Below are 21,030 nucleotides of genomic sequence, written 5' to 3'. Positions count from 1 at the left end.
TCCAATTTTGAATAGTGTCTATGTATTAATGGAAAAAAGTTATTCAAACCAATCTGGTCATATGAATAGCAAATTGCACCCCTTGTTAAATCGAAAACCAACTGCAGCTTTTAAAAAGCTGGTTATGGTTAGGGAGGAGCTACTAGCATCACACAACAGAGTATATTGTTTGGGAGACAGAAAAACATCACTGGTTGCAGCAAACACGAGACCTACCAATACTGGTATAATGCCACGTTAGCCCTTTGGGTTTTACTCCCGGCTCTCTGGTGAGAATCCATCTGGTGGTGGAAATTCTTTCCTTATACGGCGAACCATAAAGTAACGCTCCGAACCACACGAATGATCAGTGGAAACAAGGCATAAGAGCCATTATGCACAAATAGAAAAGTTTTAAATGGTGATGAATCTTCCTAGGAGTAGTTGGCCAACTAAATTTACTCCAAAAGACCACTAAAGAACCTGGATCACCATCACAAAGCACTTCGCTCCTGATTGGGTAAGGACGATGCTCATGCTTCAACAATAAGAAAGAGACTGGGCAAAAATTGCCCTAATAACCTAAAAAAAAAAAAACAAAGGCCTTGACACTTTTAGATTAAAGGTACTGACAAGTCAAACTGAACGACTTGTTGCAAATGAAGAAATCATAAATTTGGCTTCACACAGGAATAAGATCTTATTTTGTGCAGTTGGATTCAGCAGGTCTTTTTTGTGGTCTTTAAATTCCACAAAAAAGACCTGAAAAAATCTTAAAGAGAAAAAGCAGAGTATGTATCAAGAAGAGAACCAAAATCACGTGAGGGTCTGCTGTAGTGAGCTGTCCGCATGATCTGAGATAAAAAAAAATACATCTGAATACTCACTGGTTCACCTGGTTGACCTCTTGGTCCCACAGGTCCATCAGATCCCTAGAACAAAAGGGAAATAAAATGATTAAATCCAATGCAACTCTTCAGTTTAGCCTCTAGTTTGAGAACATTTATTTCCATGGAATCAGTTCATTAAAGAAATTTGCTGTGGGACAGAAAACGATCTTCAAGCAACGACTACCCGTCCTCTCAAAGCTACTCGGCCTTCATCACAGGTTAGCTCTGTGCTGCCTGAGCTGCTAGCTTTCATTTTTTAAAGCTTATATCAGAGATGCACCAGCCAGATTTTATGCGTTTTGTGAGCCTTTGTGCTGAATGAACTCCAGCCAACAAAGAAGAGTTAATAGAGCAAGAGTCTATGACTGTATTTAATCTAAGCCTGCTTAGATCTGGGATGATTTTCCCATCTAAATGGTTTATCAAATTGATTTATTGATCAGGAAAGGTTTTCCATTTTGATGTTGAGATTAAAAAAAACATCAAAATGAGATAAAGAATCATATTTTTTTATTGTTTGTGGCAAGTATATTATGAAAACTTTAGTGCACTCACCTTCTCTCCTGACTCTCCAACAGGCCCATAAGGACCAGGCCTTCCTCTGTCCCCCTACAAAATAGAAGCATTTATTATTATATTTTTTTTGCTCTAGCAGAAATAGCTCATTATGTTTCCTTTTAGTAAACATATGTTTCCTGTCATAAAAAAAATCATCATAATTACTAAATAAACATTCACCTTAGGATTTATAAAGTATTTATGCATGACATGTTAATGAGTTCATATTTAAAGACTAAATGAAAACAGCAACAATGTCAAAATAGCAAACAAAGCTCACCATGTGTCCCTTGTTTCCTGGGAGACCTGGCAGGCCGTCAAAACCCCTGTCACCCTGAGACGTAAAAAAAAAAAAAAGAAACAAATGCTTTAAACCCTGGAAAACACAAACACATTCGGCAGTGTGTAAACATTAGCAGAATTGTCTTAACAGTCTCCCCTGGCAGATTCGTCTGCTTGGAGTGTGTGTCAAAGAAGGAGAGGGTGCTTTGAGACTAGCAGCAGGTCAGCTAAAACGCTGCTTTGACTGATAAAGACCTCGTTCAGCCAGAACCACCATCAAGGGAGGCTGATTTATTTACTAAGCTCTTCCTGCAGCTGTTATGTGTTGAGGTGCCTGGTTGTCAATAACACGTTATAGGCTCGGGGCTGGTCGATACCAAAAGGCTTACACTAGCCAACGGAGATTGCTGGCTACTGTTAAAATACCTCACTGCTTAAACGTGTGATGTTGCTGAATTCAAGGCTAATGAGGACCAATAAAATTAATTAACGTTGACATTATTAAGTGAGTTGATTGGGCATCGCACTTTAATAGCATCTGCTGCTATTGCGTTGTGGTATTATTTACCTTTTCACCTGTTTCACCAGGAGTYCCACGGCCTCCAACCACACCTGAACGTCCCTATAAGAAACTTAATCCAGTTAATGTAGGTTCTTTTTTTTTTATCAGCACATTTTGCACTGTTTTGATCACAATATCCAGATAGGAAATATATCATCTGAGAGCACCTTCAGTACTCTAGATATATTGTGATCACTGTTTTGATCACAATATCCAGATAGGAAATATATCATCTGAGAGCACCTTCAGTACTCTAGATATCTTACCCTCTTGCCTGACTTTCCATTAATTCCAGGGGATCCAGGCAACCCACGGGGTCCCTATGTAAGAGATGCAGGGGATAAAGCAAATGGAAAAGAGTGAAAAAGGGGAGGCAAGAAGACAAAACAAAATTGATATTCTGAGAAAAACTGTATAATGGAAGTGTAGAGAAAACAGTACAGTGGGGCCGTTGTCTCCACGGTCTCCTTTGAGCCCGGATGGACCTGGAAGACCCTACAAAATGAAACATATGTTCCCATTCACAACAATCAAAAAATTAACCCCCGTTAAGAAAAAATGTGACTTATACACCTACAGGTTTTCAGACATAAAGATAAGCAATCAGTGAGYGTGTATTTTGTCGGGGTTAGAAATACAATGACAGATAGTATTTCTATCTGTCATAGAAATACTATCTGTCTCTCCACCTAGAGTTTGAAGGTGGAGAAAAAAAATCTTGCACCCTTAATGTTAGAAAATAGGCAAGGCATTGGGGTTTGGTTTAAATTTGATCTGAGTCACTTACCACTGGACCTGGTCGCCCTGTAAGACCCAGTGGACCTGGAGGCCCCTTGAGTGACAGCTGAAAGAAAAACATATTTATCTTTTATGTCACATTAAGCCAAAGAAAATACTTCAAATTTCATATGGAAAGAAACTATCAAAATTTAGCAAAAATGACAATGTGATTATCAGTGATCTTTTATTATGACACCAGTGAGGGGGAACCTTGGTTTGTTGCAGGATAGCTTGTGCCTGTGCCTCTTGGGGAGACACTACCGGCCCCTTCTGTGAATCCCCTCCAAAGTGGAACTGTTGGCAGTGAAAGGAGAAGTAAAGTCCCAATGCTGAATTCCCAAATGTAAATGAAGCTTAGTCACACAGCCCCCCCTTGTGGTCATGCCAATATAAAACATTAAGGGAAAAAAGATGTGTGTGTTTTCCCATGCATTTTGGTGTGCAACAAAGATCTTACTGGCAGCATCAGCAGGGTTCCTGGAGGACCCGGGATCCCATCAACCCCAGGAAGACCAGGGCGTCCCTGGGGACCCTAAAACAAGAGGACGGGAAAAGSGTCAGTGATTGTGCCTCCTGTTACGGGGAGCCAACTATCTTCTGAAAACAGAAAGTAATTATGCATGTGATACTATATAAGGGACAGACCTTCCTAATCTCGCGGATAGAATTTGGCAAATACTGCTCAGAGTTAGGTTAAATCTCCAGGAAATGAATGTAAGGACATGGCTGGAAACGAGCTCACTTTAACAGATGTTTCGTCCCATCTGCCAATGCAGATCTGAACAGCCTAGATTTCAGTGACTGCTCATTTGTATTCATGCACAGAAACTGGTGTGGGAGATAAGRAAATGATGTTGTGTGTCATGATAGTTATTTCTCTGAGGTTTTAAGTGGACAGGCCTGTGTTAGCTTCTTTTTCGAAAAAAAAAAATACATGCAAGAATCTGCCCATTTGACCTCTGAAGTAATAGATTAGTGTAAGATGTGTATTTTGTCATATAACAAAATTGAGTAACGGAAAAAATATTTGTGATTATGGACTCATTCATTTTCAGCTACCTCTTTAACAATTTAGAAAAAGATATGCTTTGGATAATATGTCAAGTAAAAAATATATATTGGGGAGACAGCACACAAACCCCCTTTCTTCACTTGGGGAGGGCAGACTCTTTATCCAGGAGCTTTGGATACAAAATTGTTTTCTGTCATCCATTGAATTTTTGCAAACAGAACCTTGGAGTTACAGGTTCCCCAGTCGATGTTGGCTGCTACTCTTCTCCCGTGGGTTTGCCGATGTAAACAAGATCTAAGAAGACATCCCAACTTTCAAGCTAGCCTGTGTGAGACCCACATTGCTACTGCTAACCATTGCTTTTGTTTCCAGGACCTGAGCTGAAAAGGAGATTCTGGATGSAGCTGCTTTCACCACCAGTTTAGAGGAAACAAACCCCTGACCAAGCCCTACAGCCCATTCGAAAAAGAGCGGAGCCGGCCATGTTGTAAGTATCTTATACATGTATGTGGTGTTTTTGCATTAAACACTTAAGAACTGTTCAGAATGGAGTGCATGCTGTGGCTAACGCTACCACAGAGTTTGGACTGTTAGGACTTAATTTCAGGGAGTTTTTAAATTACCAACAGTCAAAATATCTTTTTATGGATATTTTCCTTCCTCTTCTTGCTTTATGCAACTTCCTTCTCAAGTTGCATAAAATAGCAATAAACGTTTCAAAAATGTCCCTGTTTTTAAGTTAACAGTAGCTWAGCTAAGTATGGTGACAATGAGCTCACACTGATAAGGGCCAGTATTCCTGAGTGTGATGAAGATGAACTGACCTTCAACCAAACTAAGTTCAGTTTATTCAGTTATCTTAAGTCACAATGATAAAACAGAAAATATGTAGTATTTGTATTCCAGTCACAGATTTAATGTCAATAACTTGCTGTCCTAATTTATTCTAGTTACAGAATAAGACAGTCAAGTTAAGTTTATTAGTCCCTCCAGTAAAAGGTGAATCTCAAATCGCTGTAAACAACTGTGTCCTMCAATCTCTGATTTGTCACAGAACTGTGAGCCACACTCACCAGATCACCTGGATCTCCCCTGGGTCCTGGAGGGCCTGTTGGTCCAGCTGGCCCAGGAAGTCCCTGTAAACAGAACATTATTTTGTACAGTACATGGCTGTGTTGTAACATAAACTTTACTTGAACAATAAATGTTTTTGATTCTCCAAGTGCTTAAAAAAAAGCTGTAAAATTCTCCTGCTCAGCTAGTTTACGATGTTGCACCGATTTCCTCACAATCTGTGCAAGTGCACCTCAATGAATTTAAGTTTAATGTTAATGTATTTCTGGAATTCAATTTAAAAAGTGATGTATCATAAAGATTCATCACACAAATAGCTAAACATTTCAAGCATTTATTTCTAATAATTTTGTTTTTCAACTAACAAAAACCAGACAGCTATTTCTCAGAGCACTACAGTGTTGCATAAGACAAGTAAAATATATAGGTCTCATKAGCCACACCTCAACCACAGACAACAACAGAAACACCTTATCCGAGTTTGTTGCTCAGCTGTTTACAATTCCAGTAAAATCKTAAGTGAAATGTTGAATTTAATTTGTAAATTAAGGTCCCAGAGTCTAGAGGAAGAGTGGAGATACACAAAATACAAGAGGGTTGAGGTGCTCGGTGTGACATTTCCACAGTCTGTGATTATTTGTGGAGCCAKGCACTCTGCAGGTGTTGGTCCACTATATTTCATTAAGCCCAATGTCAGCACAGCTGTCCAACAGAACATTTTAGAGCTCCTCTGTTGAAGTAGTTTGAAATAAATCCCTGTGTGCAAAAAGTATATATAATAAGTTAAAGATTTTATGAAATATTTGAACTTTTTAATTCAATTCAGCTTATTTYTATAGCAATAATTAACAACAAATTATTGTCTTGGAGGACATTTCAGTTCAATGTCACATACATTTCAACTGATCCCACGCATCCGGCTGYGATTTCAATGTARTTTATTATTCAAATCAGTTTAAAAAGTGTTAAAAAAAAAACCTCAACAGATTACATCGATTCATTGACTTGCTGTATTCCTTCCTCCTTAATGATATTTTTTTTAATGCATTTTTATGTAAAACATATTTTGATTTGTCATTAAGTTATAATCACTTTGATGCAGTTGTTTAATGTCTGTGTCTTACCTCTGGGCCTGGTGGACCTGGGGGCCCTTCCACTGAGAAACCCTAGAARCAAACAAACTGCATGTAATGCAGATTCGGAAAATACAATATTCTTCACTTGCACACATAACTGGAACTGCTGTACTATTAAATTGWACCCTCTAGCAGCTTACCGGTTCAATAATAGCTGGTTCTCCTTTCTGGCCTTTCTCCGCTCTGAGTATAGCCTGTAGTGAAGAAACAATAGATACAAATTCCTACAAATGAATCAAAGGAAGCAAGAGAGAAACCAGAACTTTCCAATTTAAGCGCCAGATTTACCTCAACATCCAGTGTCTCAGCTCTTTCCCGCTCTGCAAAGTCAAAGTCATCTTCATATATTTCATATTCCTCATACTGTGTGTCGTTCAAAAAATCTTCGTATTCAAGAATATGCTGAAACATTAGAAACTTGTTAGTGAATGAGTTCATCAGCGTTTTTATTCTGACGTGAAGTCGCCCACTTTATTGCGTTTTGTGTGATTCGTCCTACCTCGTAATCAGTAATATTCGGAACCACAGTCACCGTAGAAACCGAGAGGTCTTCATGTAAATCTCCATAAACGTCATCTTCATACTCCACCACCAGAGGTGTGTTCACTGCTGTGATTTCCTGCTGGCCAGCACACAGTTTCAAATGAGTCATCATGAAGGCAAACCAGAGAGCACTGAGACCTCTCTGAGAGACGCAGTGGCTCCCTGCGAAGGCAAATCTTTAAAGAACAATGGATGTTAGGGAGAAAGGGTGATTTCATTAAAATGGGTTGGATAACTGAGACACAGGTGTGCAGTTAATTACAACACAGAAGTGTAATTAGCTGATCAGATTCATGTGACAACTGGTAGAGACTGACAGAAAACAGTGGGAACAGGATAACGTCACTTGACAAACTGGAAGTAACAAACATGGAGGAGTCATACAATTTTTTTTTTTTTTTATTAGAGAGAGAAGTTAAAACCTGGTAGTATTATCACGAGTCATTGTGGCATGTTCTTAATTAGCCGCCATCCAAGCACAGAATTCATTTTGACTGAACTTTAAGATACGTAATTGCCCAGAAGAAATTTTAGATTTGCTTCTGTGTGTTTTCCAAAATTACAAATAGACATTCAGTAAAGAGGAAACACATTTTTTTTTTGTTGCTGTTGTTAATTAGGATGCAGTACCCGAATTTGCTGGATGAAGATTAGGTGATGAGTAGGACGGTGCTGGTTAGTTGTGATAAGCAACTCGAGTGATAAGAAGAGGAAGAGGTGTTCGCTACGGTTAGAAGGGCAGTGTCTGGTTAGAACCACAAATGGTTGGAGGGTATTAGAGTGGATAACATCTACTGATAGATTTGTCTACCTCCTTGATAAGCTTTGATACAGGCAGTGTACTAGGCGGCACCAAGGTGGGGCCCTCAGGGACGAAGTCGGGTTTATGCGTTGGCATCACCGTGGTGGTTTGGTCAATGGGGAGAAGAGTTTCAAAGTCGCCCTCAGTTTGTGGTAGTTCTGTGGGCTGGAAAGGTTCCTGTGGCTGAAACTCAGCAGGCGTAGTTACTCTGTGAAAGTCTTCCTCTGKACCCTTCTCTTCATGCTTCCTCTTTCTGGACCCCTTCTTGCCCTTTCCCTTGCCTTTGCGTTTTCCTTTAGAGTTTTTGTCCCTCTTCTTTTTGTTTTTTTTGCCTCTCCTGTCCTTCTTAGAGCGCTTACTTGGTTCAGTTGGTTGGCCACTTTGCATCAACTCAAGATGGGAGCTCTATTACCAAATGTTGAAATGCAGAGCAGAAGCAAAAGTGGAAAATGGAAAAACAAAAGCAAATAGTACGGTAAATAAAAACACAACAGAGCTCTGTTCATTCCATCGTTTGTTGATGAAAAGCTTATGGAACAACTTATTAACCTGCAAACTTACTAAAACAACCAGAGAAACAAAAATAGAAAAACTCTCGTGGTAACTTTTGAAGAAGAGATTTAAAGGTCAGGTAGAAACARGAAATCTGTTGATATAAAAACTATTAGTCATTCACTCCATAAATCTGACCTTTACAAAGAGTTGCAAAAAGAAAGCTATTGTTTAAAGGAAACCATAAGAAGTCCTGTTTGCATTTCCCCACAAGCCATACAGCTAACATGTGGAATGATGTGTTCTGGYTAAATGAGACTAAAATTTAACTTTTTGATCATCATGAAGAGCTATTTGCGGAAGAAAAGTTTGACTGCACATCACCATTCTCATTGTGGAACATGATAACGAGAACGAGAAACCTGAAGGTTTGTCTTCTTCCAGCAGGACGACGACACTAAACAATGGCGTGGTTTAGATCGAAGTATTGGAGTCATGTTTTGGAATGACACAATTAAAACCTAGTGCTAGATCTGAATAAAGACTTGCAAAATTTGATGTTCAGAGTTCTGAACTGACTGAGTTTGATCTACCTTCCAAAAGAGAGGGCCGAGTGCAGTGGAGGCACACACCCAAAAGACTTGAGTTATTATAGCAGCAAAAAGGAGTTGCTGCTGACTCAGTGCCTCTGAATACAAATGCACAACAAATCTTCAGATTTTATCTGTAAAGAAAAAAAAAAAAAGCTTTTCATAGTTTTTCTTCCTCTGCCAATTTCTGCTCCACTTTAAGTTGGTCCGTCACATTACATTCAATGAAGCCCTCTGAAGCTCGTTTCTGTAGTGCGAAAAATATGTGCTAAAGTTTATATTTATCATCATCATATGCAGAGGGTTACTTTCAAATACTTTGTGTATGATCCAACAAATGTTAAAACTATCTTTGTTCCTGAAAAAGTGTGTCCCTTTACTGAGAGAGCTATGATGCATGTCACTTATCTGAACGGCCTCTGCCTGAAAATGCTGCGGAAGGCAAAACCTGTGAAATGTGACACGATTTAGATCCGCTGGTAAACATGGGCAGTGAGTGAGAGTGTGATGGGAAGTAGGTCAGTCTGGTGAGAGATGTTGACACGCTCTGGATTAAGAGCTTCTCATTCAGCTGTACGTCTATGAAAGGCAGCTGTGTGACTTCCAAGATGGCCTCATCCTTCATTCCTTCATCGATGATCAGCCGCATTGTGCGCCATTCATTTATTTAATTATTTCTGTGTACAAAACATGAGCTGAATTAAAACTATGTGCTTCCTGGAACCCGTCCACATGCGCAGCTGCGTCCTTTCCCCGTACCTCTTTCATTTATCACCAGAAACCATATATAATCATTTTTATCCCTGATAGAATCTTTTTTTTTTTTTACATGCCTTGAGGAAAGAATGAGCTGTTGAGTCATTTGCTTCTGGCGTGCTGTACAGATGTGTGGTCGGATGTATGTTCTTTTTGGCTTTCCTTTCGTGTTTTTGTGTTTTAGTGTGAGAGTGTGAGCTGCCAAAAGTGCACCTGATATTAGAAATGCTTCCATGCTGGCTGTGTTTCAAAACAAGCCTCAACAGCTGGTGTATTCCCTCTTTATCTCAGTACAGTCTCTTTGCAGACACCCTTTGCAACACACAACTGTGTCTATTAGTAAGCTAATACTTTTTTGAGTAGTTTTATGATATGCAGGAGTCACCAAACCCTTTTCAATAGCCAAGGGGACTTGGAGTCAGATGCAATAATCAGAAGCCTGCAGTGTCTCTTAGACCATATTATAAAAATCATGATCTCTAAGCATCCAGTAAAAGAAGTTGATAATACAGAAAATTCCAAATACAGTGCAAAATGTAAAAAAAAAAACAAAAAAAAACTTTCATATTTCACTAATGGGTGTTACGAGATAAAAATTTAGTTCAAACAAAAATTTCTAGATTAATTTCAGTTTACTGGAAAGAACTTGGATATTCTCTGATATGAAAAAGTTGTAAACTTGCAAAAGAAAAAGTAGAATTTTCCATGAACAAAAGCATATATTTGCAATAGACATTCTCTGACATTGTGAACGGAAAATCTCAAGACGTTTACTAAGATTTAAAAGTCAGACATTTGAAATACCAAAAGTAGCATAAAGTTTGAAGTGGTAATTTCATGAGACGCACATCTAGATATTTACCAAAGTGTAAGTGATACATTTGGGCTCTTTTCCTTGCAAATCTTGCAAATATGTGAAATTAATCTAGAGCTAAACTGTGTAAGCATAGCTTTTTCTGATTAGCATTGCTAGGTCTCTTGCAGTACTGACCTCCTGCTGGCCCACAGTTTGACTGTTGTATGGCAAAGCCAAGTCACAATCTGGTATGAAGTTCACGCAGTAGTTGCCAGCAGCCTGGGGGTCATCCACAACCATCAGCTGCTGAATATCTCCCTGAAATCAAGAAATAAAAAAATGTATGCTCTCTTTAAACAAGTTATAAAAAAAACTGCTACAAAGTGAAGAACCATTTTCAAAACACCTTAAGACTGGGCTGGTAATCATTTGACTAAATCAAAGTGTCAGATTGATAAAAGTGAAGCATGGACACAGACAATTGCTCACAGTGGTCCTATAACCCCAGGAGGGGGTTCTTTTTTGTGCAAGAAACAGTCAAAAAGCTTTCTCTCGCCTCCCCTGTCAGGACCTTTAATTTCCCATTGTGCCCTCCAGGCATAATGCCAGAGCATATTTACCAACATGGACAAAGACAGCACTGCTGCACCCTGCAGCTCTGAGCCCACAGGCTCCACTCGCTTTAGCATCCGCATACTCAACATCTCCCTATAAGATTACTGAATTCTTCGTGGCATTTAAAGGACTAGAAGAATTTTTTATTCATGCTGTGAAAGAACATTTGGTTACTTCTCAAGGAATAATTGATCAAGGACAATAGTAAAGTCAATGCTTCATACAGCAATGTTACAAGAAATACCGCAAAAAAAAAAGTATTTGCTCCGTTATGGATTTTATTGTTGTTGTTTTGTTGCACTTAAATGTTTCATATCATCACACAAATTAGAGCAAATATCCAAGAAAATTATCATGATTAAATACAAAATATAGTTTGTAATAATAGTTAAGCTATTCTAACTAACCGAAAAACTCAAATTCTATTCGTGTGAAATCATGATTTCACACGAATCATGATTTCCTTTGAATTTGATGTCAAATCCAGATTCAAGTTCWAACATCATAGCTGAGTGGCACCATAGTTTAAATGTTTCCCCGCTTTCATTCAGCTGATTGTAGCAAGGAAACACCTAAAACATGCGGGGCCGAGTGCCTTGGGGACCAGGGTTTGGAAACACTGACCTAAAGCACTGCAGGCCTCAGTTYAGCTCAGTGCTYATGACTCAACAGCAGAAAACAAACTGGGTAAAACTGGCATCCATGGWGTTTCATCTACTGTAAAATATCTTGACAATCTCCACAACATTCTGACACATATTTTGTGCTCTGTCTAACACGCCAAAACTGTAACTTTTTGCAAGTTGTTCGTCTCTCTACATCARGCATTAAACTAACAAAGCATTTTACAATCAAGCCTCACACCAAAAGTCAATCGTGGAATTTGTAGAGTGATAAAATGTGGTTCCTTTTAATGGGACTCCATTAAGACCAACGCAATTTTTTTATTGAACCATAAAAAATTATGAATTCCAGTTGTTTAAACCAAGTGTGACAAAGATATCAGATTTAGGGCCTAATAACATTTTCACACATTATACTATGTTGGTTTGGATACCTTTTGTACTTTATAAAAAAAATAATAACTTGAAAACTGCAGTTTGTTATATGTTCTGACATTAATATTTTTTTTTATGACCTGAAAGATTTAAGTGTGAAAAGAAATTTAAAAAGAGGATAGAGATCAGGGATGAATACTTTTTCACAGCTCTGTGAAATCCAGATTTGTTTCTGAATTTAATTGTAAAATAATAATTGGGAAACTGTTAAAAAGTAAAAGTCAAAAGGTCACATTGATTGCTATTTGACAACARTAAATTAATGAAAGGAGTCAGACCCTTTTTAAGCATAACTGTCAGGTGAAATGGAAAACTGGGACAGCTGGGCAGCAATGTGGGATGAATTATATTTGACTGAAACCTTGATATTGTTTTAATTAATGTCCCATTGTAATCTCTTTAACTKKATTTAACAGCCACAGGTCAAATACATCCAAAGTAATAACATCACAGCTTCACAACACCTGAAAYAGCTCAAGACAACCTTTGTCAGCAAAATATGATCATGCATAGTCTTAACCGCAGAGCAAAAGGATAAACCYAGGATTGACTATTCAAACTGCATGTTGTGCTTTCAAARCATCAAACATAAAAGGAGTACTTATCCAATTATTCTTCCTGCTTTGGCCACAAGCCAGATCCAAGGAAATAAAAAGATTGCACTCAAAGGTGAGAAACAAAGAAGAAAGAAAAGCAAATGGGAGCTAATTCAAGTTAATCCAATCACAATTTGAAATCAAAGGACATTCTCATCTGCACTTTTCTTGTGCTTTTAACCCCTCTTGAAAAGCACAAGTTATAAAGCTAATGCGCACCATACTCTGTTTAGTACAAGGCACGAACATCTGAGGAGGAATTGCATACAGAAAATGAAAACACCTCATCTGAATTAGCATTCAATTTTTTTTTTTTTGGCAAACACTATGTTGTTTATTTTTATCCACTGCCTCCCTAAAAGCCTGCRATCATAATCACCCATATCAGAAGAAACTGAACTCTCAGTGAGGATGAGTAGCGAGTCCTTCTGACATGCCTTAAGCAGATCAGGAAACAGTCCCTTCCTGCACAATATGTGGATAAAATAGCAAGAGTTAAACTTTTATTTTTGCCTAAGTTGCAACAATTGCTACATCTAAAAGGTTGACAACCATTTTGAGTAAGTTTTTTTTTATGGTGCAAACACCCCATTTGCTACACAACGTTACGCACTGTATAGTTGTTTCAACATGCCCAGCACACGAGGCCAATAACTCCCTTATTGCTTGCACTGTCTGAGACAGAATGGATCAAAATTTCCTAACAATGCAATCCAGGTTTGGATCTTATCTTCACAGTCCGTGTACTGGAGGCATACAGCAGCCAAAACTAAAACGCAGCAGGGCCAAATTGATGTTTACTTGACTGCAACTCCAAGCAAAAATACTGAGTTTGTAACCGTTTGTAGGCAATCTGGAAGCAATAGGCGGACCACAGTCCCCGTGCTCCCACGCTAAGGTCCCATGATGGGAGAACTGGGCCAGAACATTGGCCACCTCCCCAGAACCAGGGCCTGGGAACAGAGGCCCAGAGGTCAGCCTGCTTAACTTCTCTCCCTGTGGTACCAGCCTCACCCAATATRTAGAACTCTGCTGCTGAAATACAGCATACAAAAATTAAAAGAATGCACAATTTAATYTAAAATACACAAAAGAAAAGGCCAAAACAAAGAGACCAGTAAGRGGGTTCTTTAATTTAGAATTTGGTTCTTTTTATATATACATATTTGACCTCAGAAAGTTTATTGACTGATATAAAGGATGATTTGGATGAAACATAATACAGATTGACTGTAACGTATTAGTCATAACCACAAATCGGATGTGATCATCATCATGACTCTTTGCATAAGATGATAAATTAGGGCATCAGAGTGTTTTTGGACCAAAGTCAAAAATTAAGAGGCCTTGGTTGCTTTTGAAAAGGGAAATTTATGCTGCCCACAAGGAGACACATTTCTCAAGTGGGATTTAAAGTAATTACATAAACTGGAAAGCTACAGTCACTGTCTGCAAGGGAGGGGGACGGAGGTGAGAACAGCGTGGCGTGTGAAGGCAGCTGAGGTTAAATAAGGGCGCAAATGGAAAGATGTTAATTTGTGGGCAAAGTTACAAATGAAGTGTTGACAATGCATAGAAACCCCAAAAGCTATGAGTTCATAAGAAGACAATATGCAAAAAAAGAAAGAAACTAATAAAAACATATCAAGCAAGGAAAAATCTGTTTGCAAATAAGTATTCTGATCTATAATTTTTTTCAAGAATTTTTATTGCTTTGTTGTCTTTGCAACTAAGAATTTAAAAAAAAACTCCCCCTCCACATTCACAAAACCTTTCAACAGGCACAGAATCTTATCTTATGCCTCTCTATCTTCCATTTTCTTCTGTACTCTATTAGGAGGGATCTGAGCCCTGAGGACATGGAAGGGGAAGGGGCTTGAGCTGATCTCAATTTCATGCTGTTGGTTAGAGATTTAGTTGGGCCTCATTGGGAATGACAATGGARAAGGTTGAGTATTATCATGGGAAGCACAGAGAATGACTGACAGTAAAGGTTACAGCAGTGAAAACGGGAACTGGTGAGACTCTCAGAGTCTGATTTGATACTCCCCAAGTGAGCTTTGCTGCATATTAATACATATGTGGCCATTCATGTTAATGTAAAAAGCCTGCCTCTTTCATTTTGCAGAAATCCCTTAAATAGTAGAGATTGAGCTATTTATCGCAACAGTCTCTCTACCAAGATTCCTCATGTGCAAAGTCAGATCTTTAAATTAATGCTAGTATTATTTTTTGGCTTTGCAATGAAAATTAAACTGGACGAGTTACCATTCTCCTTCTCGAACACAATATTTTTTTTTTCTCACAGTCGTTCCTTTACAGTAGCAATTGACAAACAACTCACGACACCCACATTCTACAAAATTATCTTAACAAATTGTTTAAAGCCTCAATGTCTGAACTTGATTCAATTTTGTCATTTTTAATTTTTTATAAAACTTTTTAAAAAGCATGTGTTGATTCCTTTCCACTTCCAAATTATCCATTACCCTATGCAGATATATTGTTTTTTTGTTTTTGTATTTTTTTTAATTGTATTTTTTTTTTTTTTTAGAAATTATTTTATGTCATTTTATGGTTTTAATGTGACAAAATGTAAAAACAAATCCCAGAAGAAAGAAGTTACTGTGGATCATGTTCAATGGGATCTATGTGGCAGTACTAATAGAAGTTGCAAATCCMAATTTGCCATAATTAAACTGGGACCGTGTAGATATAAGAAAAAAATCAATTAAAATATTGTTTAAAAACTGGTGCAGTGGAACACGTAATCTAACAGTATCAATAACTAGTTTAAATCCCTGTTGTTTAAACTACTTGACACTTTTAAAACCACATATATTTGTAGCACTTCAGATAAGCTCCATTCCATCTGGTTGCTTTTTGAAACAACCCTGAGAGGTTTCCAAATGAAAGAATAAAATAGGTCATGCATGATCACCAGGAAGTCCCCTACTGAGCCTTGTCATCTAATACAGACTATATAACCTCAGAAGAATAAGCTTCCCACACACATGCAACACAAAGATAAAAGAGACGTAAAGTTTTAGACATTTTCTTTTGTTTAAACCACAACAAAAATTCACTCAGAACACAGAGCTGCTGCTGCATGGAGGGTCACAGCACACAATACAATCACATTGTTTATTCTTAGTATCTGCCAAACCAGATCTGCTGAGAAGAGATCTAAACATAATAGAAAAAAAAAAGCAATAGAGTAACCATGAGTCTGACCCTGAAATCAACTGTTTTCATCTGTTTTGTGGTTCACGCTCTTTCAAAATCTCGTACCTCGAAAACTTCTTCATCCAGCAGCCGTGTTCCAAAAACAACAACTCCCTCTGTGCTGACCACGGCATCGTCCCCCCGCTGCAGATCCAGAGTTTCCACCTTCTGGCAGTCCAAGTAAAGGGTCACAGTCTTGTCGAGAACGCTGTAGGCTATCCTGTGCCATCTGAAGCGGCAACCAGAAAGAATGAACACAGGTTAGTCTTAAAGGAGGAGTTTATTTGTTTGTATCCATAGAAGATGTCCAATTTATCCCAAGTCTTTAACATATATTGCAAAGCATTTAGACAAGACAATTTGACTATGAATCTCATGTTGAGTTTGGTTAAGAATAATAGAATTAACACATGAAATCAAACTAACAGCTTAGTTCTGTCAGATCACTTGGTGTCATATTTAACAGGAAGGATAAGGCCTTCATACTACCCACTTTCCATCTGCTGTGTTGATCTTCCTGAAAATAGGATACTGTTGTGGAGTGGGCTGCCCATGCTGGTCTTCGTACACAAAGACAGGGGACCGACCCACCTCGAGCCCCACCTGCTGCACCCCCCCGTCATCATACACTGAAAAAAGGAAGAACTGGGAGCCCTTTTTCGCTCTTACGGTAGCCATCAGGGAGAAATTCTCAGGAAAAGTGGAATCTGCAGGTGGAGGAGCAGAGAGGAGAGTTGTTAAGAAATGAAGAGCGGGGCGCAGCAGGGAAGCACRCATTTCATCACCTGCTGGCAAGGACCTGGATAAGCATAACGATGAAAAATATTAACCATGAAAAGACGGAGTGTAGAAGGGGGGAAAGTAGGTGAGGTCCTGTCACATATATTATGCTTCACAGAGTCAACATTCCCACTTATTTTGTACATCTTAATGTTTTCAGACATTAAAGGAAATGATTGAGAACCCCATGCCTGAAGAGGCTTAAGAGGATTTTCTCTATGTTGTCATATAGAAGGAAAAAAAAAGTCTAGATAGTACCATGGAATAGCTGTTTAGTGGGAGTGCTGAGCTGGATCTTTTTGATCTTGTAAGCCAGGTCCGTCTCCTCCGTGCCCCTCCTGCTAGTGCAGAAACCAGCCTCCAAGGAAACCCCCTCCATGTTCTCTGACAGCCCGAGAACTCGCAAAACATCAACAGGATCAGCTGTGAATGGAAACCAAGAGAAAATGAGCCATCTGTCCGTGGTAATAAAGGAGTCTGAGAAAATATGGAAATTCATAAATTCAGCCATTTCAAACAACTTAACACACTTTAATAAATGATGTCTTGCTTTCTGTTTGTCCCTCCGTCTAACATTGCATGAAAAAAAATGTACAAAACACTTTAAGACAGAATGAACATTTTGGCATACGGGAGAATGCTTTTATCTTGTCAGCTCAAAACTACAATTCTGCCTTTGCGACAACCCGCTTTTTTGTCTGGCTCAGCTAAATACTAGCCGTTACTTGTCCAATGAGCAGGACTTATTGTGGCTGGTAACTTGTTTTAATGCGTGGTGCCTCCCTGCTTCCTGTGAGTCAAAAAAAAAGATGAGGTCCCCTGCGATGTGGTGGCAGGTGGTCCGGCTTCTGTGGATGTTATTATAGCATAAGAGGTGGTATCCAGACTAACCTGTAATTCTGCGGTAGTACAGCTGACAGCTGACACCTGCACAGATCCCTCTGTGCCAGCCAACAATGACACATCTGGATTCCATTTAGAGCAGGGGTGTTCAAAGTCGATCCTCGAGGGCCGGCATCCTGCACGTTTTAGTTCTCTCCCTGGTGGTAGTAAAAACCTTTTCAGCTTGTCAATATTCCTCTTAGAGCTTCTAATGAGCCATCATTTGATCCAGGTGCGTTAAACCAGGGAGAGAACTAAAACATGCAGGATGCCGGCTCTCAAGGACCAACTTTGGGCACCCCTGATTTGGAGGAATCTAAACCAGTCATCCTCAGTTTTACATGCCACAAATAGAGGAAGGAGTTTTTTTTTTTTTTTTTTCATTTTGTATTTTTTGCAAGCCCAATAACATAACAATTGTTTAAATGCATTTTCTGAACCATAGATGATCAAATAATGTTCATTACAGTAACTTTATCCCCTGCAGATAAGGGCTTCCTTCAAGACGACAGCTTCCCTCCTTTCAATGAGCCTGTGTTTTATTTGCAATCTGGTGCTCATGTTATTAGATGTCTGCTGATAAAGTGCTGCCGTGAGCATTAGCCAGGATCAGAGCTTTGTGCGCAGCCAGTCTCCCACCAGCTGCTACAGAGCGTGGCTCAGCACTTTGCATTCCAAGCATCTGAAATGAGGATCCTAAACCCAAATTGCCTCCTGAAACTCTCGCTGCTCAGAGTTTGCCTTTTATTCTCCTCGTTAATTAAACATGTGGGGAGAGTTTACTATTGCCCAGACACCGCTTGGAGAAAAACACAGCATTACATTTTATGGCTTTATTTATTTGCAAAGCAGACTCTGGTTTTTTTTTTTTTCTTTTTTCCCAAATATTTTTAACAGCTCCATCGCCGTCAGCTACCTCACATAAGAGGTTGTTGGTGGACAAGACAATAAATTATAAYTATGTTCAACAATAGAAAACATGATCTGATGGGCTAAATGTTGACTATATAATGAGTAATACACACCATTCAACTCAAATCATTATAGAAATAGCAGAAAATGGCAAAAACTAAAACATTTCTTTAGCTTGAACAGTAAAGACCTATTTGAAAAGCTTCAGTTGCAAATTAATCAATTCAAGTAACATAATCTTAGGCAAGCTTATATTTTATAAATGTCCACATCCTGCAATTTTGCACAAGACACCTGAGAAGCATCTTCTCCAGCAAACTTTTGCCGACAATTGAACCCAAAGTCCAGAGGCCTCAGTGTGAWGCACAGCAGAATTTTTCTTCTTATATAATATGTTTCTGCAGGAAGTCAGCGTTTTGGTGGCACTGGGAAATTTATTGACAACGGATRAAATATTTTGTGTGGGCTACTGTTTGCAGTCATGCAGCAGAGCTGTGATGGCCCAAAAAAACCTGCCAGGACAGCAGAAAAAGAGACAGCTTGGACTTTGTCGTAGGCCTTTCACAGATTTCCTATAACTGTCACTTTCCAGAGGTAAAGTGCTAATTCAGCAGTGGCTAAATATTGCATGTACTTATATGCTGATACTTGAACTACTGAATGGACCGAGGATTTTTTTTTTTTAAACTACCTTGATCATTTTAATTGCAAGTATAAAGTGAATAATGCCTAGCAAACCAAGAGCAGCTGGTTTTATTTGAACTGTTAAAACACTAAGTTAATTAAATACAAAACAAACCTGTAACATCAAATTGATCACTCTGGGCTTTAGAGTTTTCTGCTTTGCAATACAAAAAGCAAACGGTAAATAATTCAGCCAAAAAAGGTTAAAATKATGATTTCTCCATCGTATTCTTCATTTTTAGTAAGTCTTTTAGTAAGACTTAATTTAATGCTCTCTTATTTAACACACATTCTTTGGTTGTCATAGTCCGATGTTATTGTTACAAACAAAAATCTTATATTTTATTGGGACCAACAGAAAGTAGTGGAGGGGATTCCCAAAGCTTTCACAAATAAAAATCTAAATAGTGTATCATATTTAGCCAGTGTCAATGTTTTTCACCTTTCACCGCAGGTTGGATAGACAACATCTTCCACCATTAACTTTCCAGTCTGATCATAACTTCATTGCATTCGGGTCTGGTCTTAATTGGGTTTTTCTAAAACWATATGTTTTGATCAAAACCACTGAATTGTGGTTATGGCTGTATGGAAGCTAGGCCTCCACCCTAGCCTTATGATTTTTAAGAATCACAAGAAGTYCTTTGTTGTTCCTGTATTTTTCCATTCCTCTTCCTGTCAACTGCAGTACGATCGACTGAACATGACTCTGATGTGTTCAAAGTTTTGGATATTGTTTGGTGCCTGCATGCTGCGTGACCAGTGCTCCATGGTCTTCATGATTATGTTCTCAAACGTTTTCTTCACAGAGCATCTGTTTGCATAATCAGAATATCAGGTAAAGCTCTAGTTACTAATAATGTGGCTTCTGAAAGCAGTTGGTTCCACTAGATATCATTTTGGGGAATCAGAGTATAGGGGAATGAACACAAATTACTGACAAATCTTTTCCAGACTTATTATTGTAAAAACTTTTTTTCTGACGCTACATTACTCAAAATGTTCTACTTTACCTCATAAAATCAAAATAAATCACACAGAGGTTTGTGGCTGTAGCGTTACAAAATGTATTAGGATTTGATGAATATGGATACCGTCAAGGAGGTGTGGTTGATGGTGAGGAGATGATGCTGAGACCCAGGTAAGATGAAGAATATGATGATTTAATGGGAATAATGCTCAGAGCAGTCCAGGAAACAGGCAGCACGGCAGRCAGACAAGCGCACAGCTAATTGCCGGTAGCACTGAATAAAATGACTGACAACTGGAGCAGACGCCGACACAGGACTTAATCAGTACTACTGAGACGACGGACAGACTGACGCAGGACTAGACGTACGTTTGACAACAGACAGCAATAGACAAGGATCCAACRAAGAACACAGACAACAGGTAAGACTAAATACACATGGTGTAATCAAGGGAACGAGACACACCTGGGAGACAATCAAGGGGGAAGACGCAGAGACAGGACTCACAGGGAACAGGATCACACAGAAATACTCAAAAATAAACACACAGAAACACGGATCATGACAGATACGTTTGCAAGACCCTGGACTGCCCAATMATTTTCATCAAATTGTCATGAAAGCCTATTTTGATATTCAATCATCTGCATTGCTGTTAAAACACTTTAAATTTGCCATGTCCTCCATAATATCTGGTGGTTAATGTTCTTTTTCATTCTCAGAGTTGTTCCTCACTATGAGCATTTTGTCACTAAACTAAAAGTAAACTTTTCCTCTCCCCAAACATCAGAATCAAGTTCAAGTCCAAAACTTGATTTGGACTTGAACTTGATTTGGACAGTGAGGAAGAGAAGTCATATGGCGCAGATGTTTGGAACATTGCTCCCTTGTGATGATCCTAAACAGAAGCAATAAGGGGTTAATTAATTTACAAGAAGCTGGCTGCCAAACTATATCACCACCTGACAAAGTTACTTTAACCTTATCTATTTGGACTGTCCAACCAAGACATAAAGCTGTAAGTTTTGAATGTTACCATTTTCTCCAATTAAGTT

The 21,030-nt window shown here is 38.7% G+C and overlaps 1 protein-coding gene across 1 annotated transcript in view; it reads right to left on the bottom strand.

Moving 5' to 3' along the window:
- Positions 1-17,510, bottom strand: part of col5a3a (collagen, type V, alpha 3a) — a 39,461-nt gene extending 21,951 nt beyond the window's left edge. Inside the window, exons 1-20 of the mRNA XM_017306123.1 lie at positions 17,418-17,510; positions 16,785-16,949; positions 16,240-16,453; positions 15,813-15,975; positions 10,448-10,570; positions 7,628-8,023; positions 6,773-6,895; positions 6,562-6,675; positions 6,414-6,467; positions 6,262-6,303; positions 5,137-5,199; positions 3,509-3,583; positions 3,262-3,345; positions 3,059-3,115; positions 2,713-2,766; positions 2,538-2,591; positions 2,278-2,331; positions 1,708-1,761; positions 1,425-1,478; positions 867-911 (exon numbers count right to left, since the gene is read on the bottom strand). Coding sequence (XP_017161612.1) covers positions 867-911; positions 1,425-1,478; positions 1,708-1,761; positions 2,278-2,331; positions 2,538-2,591; positions 2,713-2,766; positions 3,059-3,115; positions 3,262-3,345; positions 3,509-3,583; positions 5,137-5,199; positions 6,262-6,303; positions 6,414-6,467; positions 6,562-6,675; positions 6,773-6,895; positions 7,628-8,023; positions 10,448-10,570; positions 15,813-15,975; positions 16,240-16,453; positions 16,785-16,949; positions 17,418-17,502 — 2,073 coding nt within the window. The 5' untranslated portion in view covers positions 17,503-17,510. The remainder of the gene's footprint in view (positions 1-866; positions 912-1,424; positions 1,479-1,707; positions 1,762-2,277; positions 2,332-2,537; positions 2,592-2,712; positions 2,767-3,058; positions 3,116-3,261; positions 3,346-3,508; positions 3,584-5,136; positions 5,200-6,261; positions 6,304-6,413; positions 6,468-6,561; positions 6,676-6,772; positions 6,896-7,627; positions 8,024-10,447; positions 10,571-15,812; positions 15,976-16,239; positions 16,454-16,784; positions 16,950-17,417) is intronic.
- Between the last annotated feature and the right edge of the window lie 3,520 nt (positions 17,511-21,030).

Source organism: Poecilia reticulata, linkage group LG8, assembly GCF_000633615.1.
Source record: "Poecilia reticulata strain Guanapo linkage group LG8, Guppy_female_1.0+MT, whole genome shotgun sequence".
Lineage (NCBI taxonomy): Eukaryota > Metazoa > Chordata > Actinopteri > Cyprinodontiformes > Poeciliidae > Poecilia > Poecilia reticulata.
This window is presented reverse-complemented; position numbering and strand designations above follow the sequence as displayed.